The sequence below is a fragment of the Cynoglossus semilaevis genome, chromosome 17 (genome assembly GCF_000523025.1).
Source record: "Cynoglossus semilaevis isolate Cse_v1.0 chromosome 17, Cse_v1.0, whole genome shotgun sequence".
In the NCBI taxonomy this organism is placed as follows: Eukaryota; Metazoa; Chordata; class Actinopteri; order Pleuronectiformes; family Cynoglossidae; genus Cynoglossus; species Cynoglossus semilaevis.
In genome coordinates, this window is record NC_024323.1 from 11977938 (window position 1) to 11988569 (window position 10632).

Consider the following 10632-nt stretch of genomic DNA (forward strand, 5'->3'; position numbering starts at 1 on the left):
GATGCCTGGAGATAAACAATCAAAGGAGCCTTTGTTATTTCAACAGGGTGATTATTGTCACTGGTTTTAATTCCTGGACTTCAAGTGTTTGAAGTTTCTGGTGATTATTCAGCATTAAAGACAGGATAAGGAGGAGGAACACTGATGCTGCAGTATGTTGACGTGGAACGTCCATTGATTTTCTCTGATATCTACATCAATTCATGCCAAACAGTACAGGAATAGAAACTCTTGTGTTTTAGGTTGCTTATTGAAGATGTTTCAAGTGTCATATCTTAGTTTCTCAGAGTCAGAAAAAAAAACATCTTCAGGAAACCTGAGCTGTAACAGTTACCAGGATGGACGCTGCTTCAACACATCCTTGTCAAACAACCGTCACGTGACTCAGAGTTCCAAAGTCCAGTTTGTAATACTGACTACAGAGTGGTGTTAGGTCACTGTACGTCATAGTTTTTACAGGCAAGTCTTAGCACTTCATGAGTGTTATTTATTTTTCCTTAGGGCTAAATTAATGAACATTTTTCCCTCTCAGACCCCTGCTACTGGGGCCACTTAATGTTCTTGTTTTTATTGTAAGCTAGTTTTTATTAGAAACTTCAGATGCATTTGTTAAAGGAAATACTGCTAGCATTTTGTTTTGTTTTTTAATTGTAAGCTAGTTTTTATTAGAAACTTAGTAAATAATAAAAAGTAAATACTGCTAGCATTTTGTATTTTTTAACTTCATAAATTAATGTTTTAAACTTGTGTCCTTTCCCACAACTGTGGAGAAAAGAACAAGTTTAAACAGCAGCTTGTTAAAAACCTCCATAAAAATAACCTTTAGGTTTGAGAATGAAGTACAAGGAGACAGAAATCATGTCGGAACACATGTGCACTTTATTGGGATTGTTTAGTCAGTGTACAGGTTGGCCCCACTGGTCTGGCACCCCATGTTACCCATCACTTTGAGACCTTGCCCACCATCCCTGGGATGAAACCTCCAACAGGGGGAAGCAGGTCAAGATTGGGTTTTGCATAACAAAAACAAGAAAATTAACAGGACCAAGATTTTTTTTCTTAAGGCTGAAAGTACAAAAAACCCAGACATAATTTACATACAAGCGATACTACAACCATGTTTGAGTATGCGCCGACCACTGGGCAGCCTTCACAGAGGCAAATACGTGTCTGAACAACGCAGTTAACATTTGGAACCATGTGTCTGAACAATGCAGTTAACAAACATTTGGAATGACTCAAAGAAAAAAAAGTACATTTGTTAAAGTTCCCAGTTGCAACCGCAACCCCTGGGGTAACTTTTTGTTTTAACCTAGCCAAACATTACTGTCTCCTTTGTTCCAGTTTTCTAAATCCTGAGTCAAGCGCCAAAAATAGGTGAAGCCATGCCAATGAGTTGGTCATTTAGGCTCTGCGCCTGAGTGTGTATGTGAAATGTGTGGTGTGGTTGTTTTGCACAGAGCTGAAGTTGTTGGGCATTTGTTTGGGGAGGGAAAGAAGGAACAGTCTGTTTAGAAGCATTTGCGGTGGACGATGGAGGGGCCGGACTCATCGTACTCCTGCTTGCTGATCCACATCTGCTGGAAGGTGGACAGGGAAGCCAGGATGGAGCCTCCGATCCAGACAGAGTATTTACGCTCTGGTGGGGCAATGATCTGCAGAAGAGGAGAAAATAAAGAGTTAGAAAAGGTTTTACATGCAATCAATGCTAATGTTGGGCATAAAAGCAGGGACATCAAAGCACCTTGATCTTCATGGTGGATGGAGCCAGGGCTGTGATCTCCTTCTGCATCCTGTCGGCGATGCCAGGGTACATGGTGGTACCTCCAGACAGCACAGTGTTGGCATACAGGTCCTTACGGATGTCGACGTCACACTTCATGATGCTGTTGTAGGTGGTCTCGTGGATGCCACAGGACTCCATACCTGAGAACAAATTGAACACATTTAGTATGAGGGACTGTAAACACACCACAGAGACCGAGACCTGACATCAAGTCAGGAGAACTCACCAAGGAAGGAAGGCTGGAAGAGGGCCTCTGGGCAACGGAACCTCTCATTACCGATGGTGATGACCTGTCCGTCGGGCAGCTCGTAGCTCTTCTCCAGGGAGGAGGAAGAGGCAGCGGTGCCCATCTCCTGCTCGAAGTCCAGGGCGACATAGCACAGCTTCTCCTTGATGTCACGCACAATTTCTCTTTCGGCTGTGGTGGTGAAAGAGTAGCCACGCTCTGTCAGGATCTTCATGAGGTAGTCTGTGAGGTCGCGGCCGGCCAAGTCCAGACGCAGGATGGCGTGGGGCAGGGCGTAGCCCTCGTAGATGGGCACTGTGTGGGTCACACCATCACCGGAGTCCATGACGATACCGGTGGTACGACCAGAGGCATACAGGGACAGCACAGCTTGGATGGCAACGTACATGGCGGGGGTGTTGAAGGTCTCAAACATGATCTGTAAAGACACGTCACACAGTTTAGTTCTTCTGCATTGACGAGCAGTGAGTTCAAACTGAGTGGCCACTGCATCTCTCCATGCAATTGAGTTAGACTCAGACTTCAGTTAGTAGGACTCAGTGTAGAAAAGTCAACATTCCTTCACACTTGTGCAAGTTCAACGCCAATTAAGTGCTCAACAAATGACACAAGTGCAAAAAAGGCACACTGTCAAGAGACCTGTTGATGAGAAATCATCTTATAGAGAAGAGGTCCTGGAAGAAGAGGGGGAGGAAGGACCAAGTAAGAATAGAGCAGGAGAGAATTCAGGGGGAAATCAGACAACTACCCCTGAAGAGTGATGTCATTATAGCCATGTGACAATTTACATGTTACAGTGTCTGCAGGGGCTTATATACCTGGGTCATCTTTTCCCTGTTGGCTTTAGGGTTCAGGGGAGCCTCTGTGAGCAGGACGGGGTGCTCCTCAGGGGCAACTCTCAGCTCGTTGTAGAAGGTGTGATGCCAGATCTTCTCCATGTCATCCCAGTTGGTCACAATACCGTGCTCGATGGGGTACTTCAGGGTCAGGATACCTCTCTTGCTCTGGGCTTCATCACCAACGTAGCTGTCCTTCTGGCCCATACCCACCATCACTCCCTGAAAGGACAAAAGAGAATTTGTTTAACAAAAAATAAAAAAATAAAAACCTGCAAATGCTGTACAGGTAAACTTAGAGGGTATTTAGAGTATTTGTTCAAATATCAAAGACTTGTTGGAGAAAATAAATAATTTATGAATTACTAAAATATTAATATTAAATTATTATAAATTAAAAAATAAACTGTATTAAATTGATTAAGAAGCACAACTTCCTATAATTATCAATGGAGTTGTATTGTGACGTCACTCACCTGATGCCTGGGGCGACCGACGATGGAGGGGAAGACAGCACGTGGGGCGTCATCTCCAGCGAATCCGGCTTTGCACATACCGGATCCGTTGTCAACAACAAGTGCGGCGATTTCATCTTCCATGGCTGAACTGTTAAAAAGAAGGAAAAAAAGAGCAACGTTAACAATGATCGATTAGAACACCGCGCCCCTCACACTTCCCCTTATTTCGCCACCTGCATTTCACCAAATTGCCACTAGGTGGAGCTACTGCTTTACACGCCCAGACGCTCCAGACAAAAGGAAGTGGCGCTGCGTTCGCTTATTACCATATATGGACATGGTTGGGTTTTGAGCAGCTATGCGGCTACCGGCGCCATGGCGGGCATCCAGAGCAGCGGAACAGGGCGAGAAAACCGATTACTGGCCTTAGTCAGGGCCGGCACCAAAACCACTCCCTACGGTCACTGCAGTCGCCATCATCAGTTAGATTTCTCATAAGCCCCAGAAAACCGTTACTCAACTGCGTCATCACCGCCATCATTTTTATTCAACGCACGCCGGTCAGTTGACGCAGAAAACATACGTTTTTAATGGTTTCTCAAATATGTTCAGACCGGACATCGACTAATGGAGAGAAACTGAGTTGCATAACGGCCTCACGGTGACTCATGAAGAGACTTCAACTTCATGACTGATGCTCCGTTTCCTGAAAGCCACGCCTTTTTTCCCCTGCGAGTACGTTCGTCGCCCGGAATTTCCTCATTTCCTTTAGTTGTAATTGGCAGCACATCATTTTAATAGCGAGAACAATTAATAAACGGCAACTAAATTAAGTTTTCAACGAGTCAATTGTTCTTTGTCGGCTTTATCATTAAGTGGTTTAAACTTGAAAAAAAGATGCTGTTTTAAAAGAAGAAGGAAAAAAAAAAAAAAATCAAGACACGCCTGAATAATTAGCGAAACTGTTTAAAATGTAACGGCTGCAACTATGAAGGGCGGCGTTAGCTCAGTCTGGCTAAGCTAATATGCTAAAGTAGGTCACACCCCACCGCATCAAGGCGCACAAAGGGAACCAGCAGGGCTCCCCACATCCTCAACTCAAAATCCCCCCCTTTTCGCTTCTATCAGTGGAAGAAAAAAAGAGAACCGAATACAACCAACTCCCAAATAAAAATTAAAAAAAAGGAAACGCACACAGGTGGAGACAGCGCCGCAGCCTACGGTTAAAGATAAGCCGGCCACGCTTAAAGCACCTGTTAAGTTAACGGTCCTTACGCAGCGGCTCTACGTTTGAAAAGTCAATTTATAAAACACGAAACAATTCTTATTTGAATACGGGATTTCAAATAAATCAAATATTAGCATGAGTTGACGTGTGACTGGACAAAGAACCTCGTGGTCCAGGCATTTCCATACGTTTCAAGAAAACATTTTTTTTTTTAGCTTTTGAGGAAAATTAACAAACCATTGTTTACACAAATATTGTTCTTTAAATTATTTTTCCTTTTGCAAAAACAATTAATAAAAATGCTATGTTCGCTTACCTTTGGGTGGGGGGGCTTTTCGCTTTAAGGGAACCGGTTACAGGCAAATGATATCCCGCACAAGCTGTGTGTGTGACGGAGCTCAGAGTGAATCCGCTGAATGTGGGTGCGTTTCATTTATACTGCATCAGTTGCCCGGCTCTAGCCATAAAAGGTAAACTTTCGGAATGGCGCTCTCTCATTGGTCAAGCGTCACAGAGCCGGGCACGTCGCGTGCACAATGTGGTGCACTGAGCGCTCGCGATTTGAGGGAGAGGGAGAGGGAGAGGGAAGGAGGGGAGAGGAGGTTAGGGGAGGGGGGTGAGAGGAGCGGGGCCGAGGGAGGCGATAACAGCAAAAGGATTCAAGAAAATGTGAGGCGAGGGACCGCTGTTGTGAGGCCTGGTCTGCCTGATATCCGACATACTGTTTCATATGCGTCTGAAATGACGTTCAGACGTTGATCAGCGGTTTATGTATCCACATGCACCTGTTCCAGAACCGTTAGACGACACGTTATTGTGATAAACTGTGAAGCGTTCAGACTCCTAACAGCCTGGACTCCTCCCTGAGAGCTGGTGCTAGAGCTAGGACTCCACATGTCTGTTAGCCAGGGCTGCCCTCACTATTCCTCCGTCCGACTCGGGGGAAAAAACACAACCGCGGTCGAGTCATGGACGGCACAGGGTGATGCTAAAGTCACTTGTGTACACTTTGGAATAGCTGCAGCGAGCTTTAGTCGGTGTCATTGACCGGCATCACCAGTCAGGTCAAGCACATGACACACACAACAACACACACACAGACAGACAGAGGGGTAAAAAGTGCTGGGGATAATGACTGTCCACATTAGCAGCCACATTACTCACTTGTGATTCCATAGAAATCAGATTTAATGCTTCACACAGTCATGTAAACGCAGCAGCACACTGAAATGGGACACTTTTACTGCACCAGTCAATGGCAGCAAAAAAACCCCACTTATATTGTTTAATATCGATCACTGGCGTTGAAACTCATCCTGCTCCACCCTGACCAGGAACATCTACATCGCCCCGATGACATCAGCACATGTAAAGTGCCGGTTAAGGTTTTTTGCGCCTGTGCAGGGAGGAAAAAAACGCTGCATACATTCATAGTCACGGCCGTGGCTACACATCAGGTGTAGGACAGAATACTGAAGTGACCAAATGTGGATTATTCCAGTGTGTACGTGTGTGTGTGTGTAAATCAGGCCTGAATAATCCCAGCTCAGGCCTTTTAGCTGAAATGTAGGGATTTCTGGGGACATTTCTCTTGTTGCTTCACTCACATCCTGACTGACATGGCTGTTGTGACACCGTCTCGGAGGAAATGTTCAAGGTTCACGATTGCTCATGTTCATGTTCATACAGCACAGTGATGTTATCCCACAATGAAACTGTATTCAATCAAATTGACTTCAGTAATGTTTTGTAGTCAATCTCCACCTCCGTCTTCACCTCCGGACTCTGGACACAACCATTCATTCTTTGTCTTTTTATCCTCCCTAACTCCAACAACACCTGCCCTTTTCTGTTCTCGTTCATTGTTCCCAACACTCTGTTGGTATTTATATACCCTGGAACAGATGGACGCGGTGGGTCCTATTTAAAAACTTAAAAAGTGTGGCCTGTGAGACATGCTACAACTTCTCTTCTTCTTCCTACTACACCACTTCCTCTTCCTCTCTGCTGATCGTATCAAAGTTACAGCCCGGCGTTCTCTTCCTTCATTATTGTCCTCCACCAAACAAACCTGGTGTGGCCGTTAACACCAGCTTCAAATCCAGCCGTTTCAGAACAACACAGGCCGAGACTGTGGAGCCGTGAGGTGCAGTACCTGTCAGAGTCCAGCAGGCTTTACAGGAAGAGATCAAAGGTCTGCTGGGCTCACGGACTGATTTACAGACGTTACACCTCACTGGTAACAGTCAGGACTCACCTACAGAGTCAGCCTGAAATGGTGTGTGAGTCAGTCAGAGGTCGACGGTGATGCGTGTGTGTGTGATGAGAGGCTGAGATGAAGGGTGTGGCCCCGGGTGTTTGGACTGAGAGCTCGGAAATAAACTGATGCTGGAGACTCGTAGGTGCAAAAGGTGTAACCCAGGAGTGTGTGTGTGTGTGTGTGTGTGTTAGTCAGTTTATCAATATATCGTCCCCACTCCTTGGTGAGTAAATCATTGCTCTGACCCAGCCTTACCTTAACATGGTGTGATTTATTCAAATGGCCCCGACGCAATCTAACGATACACTCTACTTCATTATTATCAACTTATCGTGATATTTTTTTTACCGGCAGAGTATTGATAAGGGAGAAAATGTGTACTGTAACAGTAAAAAACAAACAGTGTGTGTGTGTGTGTGTGTGTGTTGGTGTGCAGCTCAGTAGTAGTCAGTCACAGGTCACAGTTAAATGCCATGTTGTCATCGCTCATCAGTGGGATGTCTGACTTGCCAAGTTTTTGGAATACCGTCCCAGGAAATCTCCTCTCGTGTATCATAACAGACTGTGTTGTACGAGTGTGAGTGGGAGAGAGAGAGAGAGAGAGAGGGAGAGAGAGAGAGAGAGAGGGGTGTGTGTGTGTGTAAAGCAGAGCAGTTCTGCCAAGGTTCTCTGTGCCATAAAGTTACCTAACTAAAAAAAAAAAACGACATTTTTTTTCTGTATATTTCTGTTGCTGACAGGGTTCGTACACACGCACGTGCACGCGTCGTGTTCCGCCAACTGTTTATTAGTTGTTTAAACATAGCACTCGTCCAACTAAGTGAACCTTAAACAACAACTACAACTGGTAGTTTTCAGACCGAAGCTGCCTCTTAAGTGTCAGGGTGAGACGTGAAGCCGATGGATTCCAGTCGTAAAGATAAGGAGGATGATGATGAATTTCACCGCCTTGTTGCTTTTTTTTTTTACAGAGTGAGAGTTCGGCAGTTGTGAAAAATAGAACAGCACCAAAGAGTTCAGCCAGGTGATGGCTGCTGTGACAACGGTAGATCGTACAGAAGAAAAGGACTTGTGTTTCTGCGAGTCTGTGGAAAAATATAACGGTTCTTCCTTGATTAATAATGATCTTTTTTCTTTTTTTTTTTCTGGAAGATTTCTACAGTTCTAAATGCTATTTTTAGACACACCTGACTGATAAGAGATGAAGGTGATGATGTCATATCAGCAGCATGTCCACAACAAAACTTCTATTAATCTGCTGAATAAGACCTCAGTCCCGTCTAAAGTTGGACTACAATAATAAATGAATCACCAGGTTCTGTTAAAGAAGATCTGAATTTAAGATCATATATAAAAAAAATAGGTTTGAACAATAGAGGAATTCTACCAAAAAACTCAAACAATCGTGATCACATGTCAGGTGGCTTTGATGATCTCATTTGATGCTTTTTTTTTTTTTACGGCCGGCGTCGACAGATCCGTGCTCAAATCTTGTGTGTTGTTGAGCTAAGGTCAGGACTCACCAGGTCCATGTGACCGGTCAATGATTTACACGCTGACCAACATGTGTGTTTATATTCAAGTGCGTGGAGAGCTCAAAGATCAGACAGTATTATATGACTGTGGCTAATCATCACCAAGAAGTCATCAGGGATGACAGCAGAGGTGTGTGTGTGTGTGTGTGTGTGTGTGTGTGTGTGTGAGTGAGTTAGAAGCTAAGCTTGGACATGAATTCTGGGAGAGTGTATACATGTGTCGGGGTCAGAGAACACACTTGACACTTTGCTGACAAATATCTTCACAGTCACCACACACACACACACACACTCATGCAGTGTAATAGAGTCCCAACTATGCGTGGCCTTTTAATCTTAATTCAAACCTCTGATCTTGTCAAAAACACAACTTCCTTTTTTACTTTAAAAAGTAAAAGTTTTTTTTAGCTCCAAACCTTAGAAGGTCATGGTTTAAGGCTGAGGAAGCGTCACTGATACAGGGACTAACACAAACACACCCAGTGAGTAGACTTTAGTCCAGACTTACTTAAAGAGTGAAGACATGGTTTGTAGGTCTCGGCAACAACACTGGTCCTGGTTGGACGACAAGTGATTATGGTGAAAGAACCACGTACGAAATCTACTGGATTCTGTATCCTGCTGCTCACGATTTCTTCCTGGGACCAAACACTGGCTGAACTGATACACGTCGGCCAAACAATTTGTAGAGATACTCTGGTTACAGTGTTTCACTTCAAAGGACCGTAGTCTTCAAAGGGTTCAAAGACATTTTCTGGGTTAGACACGAAAGATCGCCATGACACCTGATATGCAGCCGACGTCAAAATATGAAAATATTTGCCCTGAGAAGAACTTGTGTATTGAATTTACAGCTTCAGCTAAATTTCTTAAGTCGCCCATTTAAGAAATGACTTGAACTGAAGCCTCACACTGATATACACCTTAAGGTTGATTTGTTAAATAACACAACTTTAACAGAATAAGCTGTGTATATTTGTATAAACCATCAGAGGAAAGTGGCGAACTCTGGTTACAGTGTTTCACTTCAAAGGACCGTAGTCTTCAAAGGGTTCAAAGACATTTTCTGGGTTAGACACGAAAGATCGCCATGACACCTGATATGCAGCCGACGTCAAAATATGAAAATATTTGCCCTGAGAAGAACTTGTGTATTGAATGTACACTGCTGACCCCGTGACCCGGTAACGGATGAAAATGGATGGATGGATCACGGGGAAAAAAGTATCTGCAAAATGTCCCCACAAGTATATAAAGACCGGACACACACACACACTCACTCACACTGATATCTTAAAGAAGTAAAATCATTTCTTAAACACTTACTCTTTACTCTTCAGTGGACGTGCAGTCAGTCAGACACATGTGCTTCTCCTCTGGGTTTCTTCTTTCTGACTTTTTATATTCCCTGTTGAAAAGAACAGACATGTGTCATTTTGGGCAAATGAAAGGATCAAAGACATCATTCTGATTACAGACCCCACCCTAAGACACAGACCTTCCTTTCATCTCCTCCTGAGTCAGTCTTTTCCTTCTCTATTTTTTTTTATTTCTCATGTAACAGAAGGGATTTCCTAAGTAGTGGCTGCAGCAAAAACAAAGACCAACGTGTCTGATATCCGTTCAAACCAGGGGAGAATTTTTGTTGTTACTGAACAAACACACACACACACTCAGCTTTCTTGACTCCAACTACAAGACTCCGTGACTGCAGTTCAACACGACACACACTCAGCTTTCTTGACTCCAACTGCAGTTCAACGCGGGAAACATTAGCTGCTATTAGCATTGAGTGAGTCTGGAAACTGGAGACAGACGTGGAAAACCATAATAGAACACAGAGGTCATCGAACGTCTACATGTGGAGACGCGGACGGACATTAGGAGAAGATAATGACCAACGCCTAGTGTCGTCCAATCAGGTTCCACAGTTCAAATACAGTGTGAGAGCGTGTGTGTCGAAGGAAGTGAACAAAATAAAAAAATGTAAAAATGTTCTTTCCTTCAATGATGTCGTAAAGTTAGAAAACGTCTCCTTCACACATCACTTATTACTTAGCACGGACACATTTATTATCATTTGTCATATTTCAGTCGTTCACTCCAACATTCCTCCCTCCTTCCTCCCCTCTTTTGTCTCTTCTTCATCCATCCCCCTCCGTGTTCTCCCCTCTCCTCTCTTCTCTTCTCCAGTTGAAAAGTGAGTGACCAATTGTTTGCCATCTGTGACTGGTCATAGTTTCACAGAGGGAAACCCTACTCACCCCCCCCCCTCACCCCTT

General features: G+C 44.1%; 1 protein-coding gene across 2 annotated transcripts; it reads right to left on the minus strand.

Moving 5' to 3' along the window:
• Positions 1-856: 856 nt before the first annotated feature.
• Positions 857-5023, minus strand: actb2 (actin, beta 2). 2 transcript variants are annotated; one of them, XM_008330221.2, is made up of 6 exons: positions 4872-5023; positions 3346-3475; positions 2852-3091; positions 2013-2451; positions 1745-1926; positions 857-1655 (listed from the first exon to the last, which is right to left on the minus strand). In XM_008330221.2, the coding sequence occupies exons 2-6, from the start codon at positions 3466-3468 to the stop codon at positions 1512-1514; spliced, it is 1128 nt and encodes a 375-aa protein (XP_008328443.1). In that variant the 5' UTR covers positions 3469-3475; positions 4872-5023; the 3' UTR covers positions 857-1511.
• Between the last annotated feature and the right edge of the window lie 5609 nt (positions 5024-10632).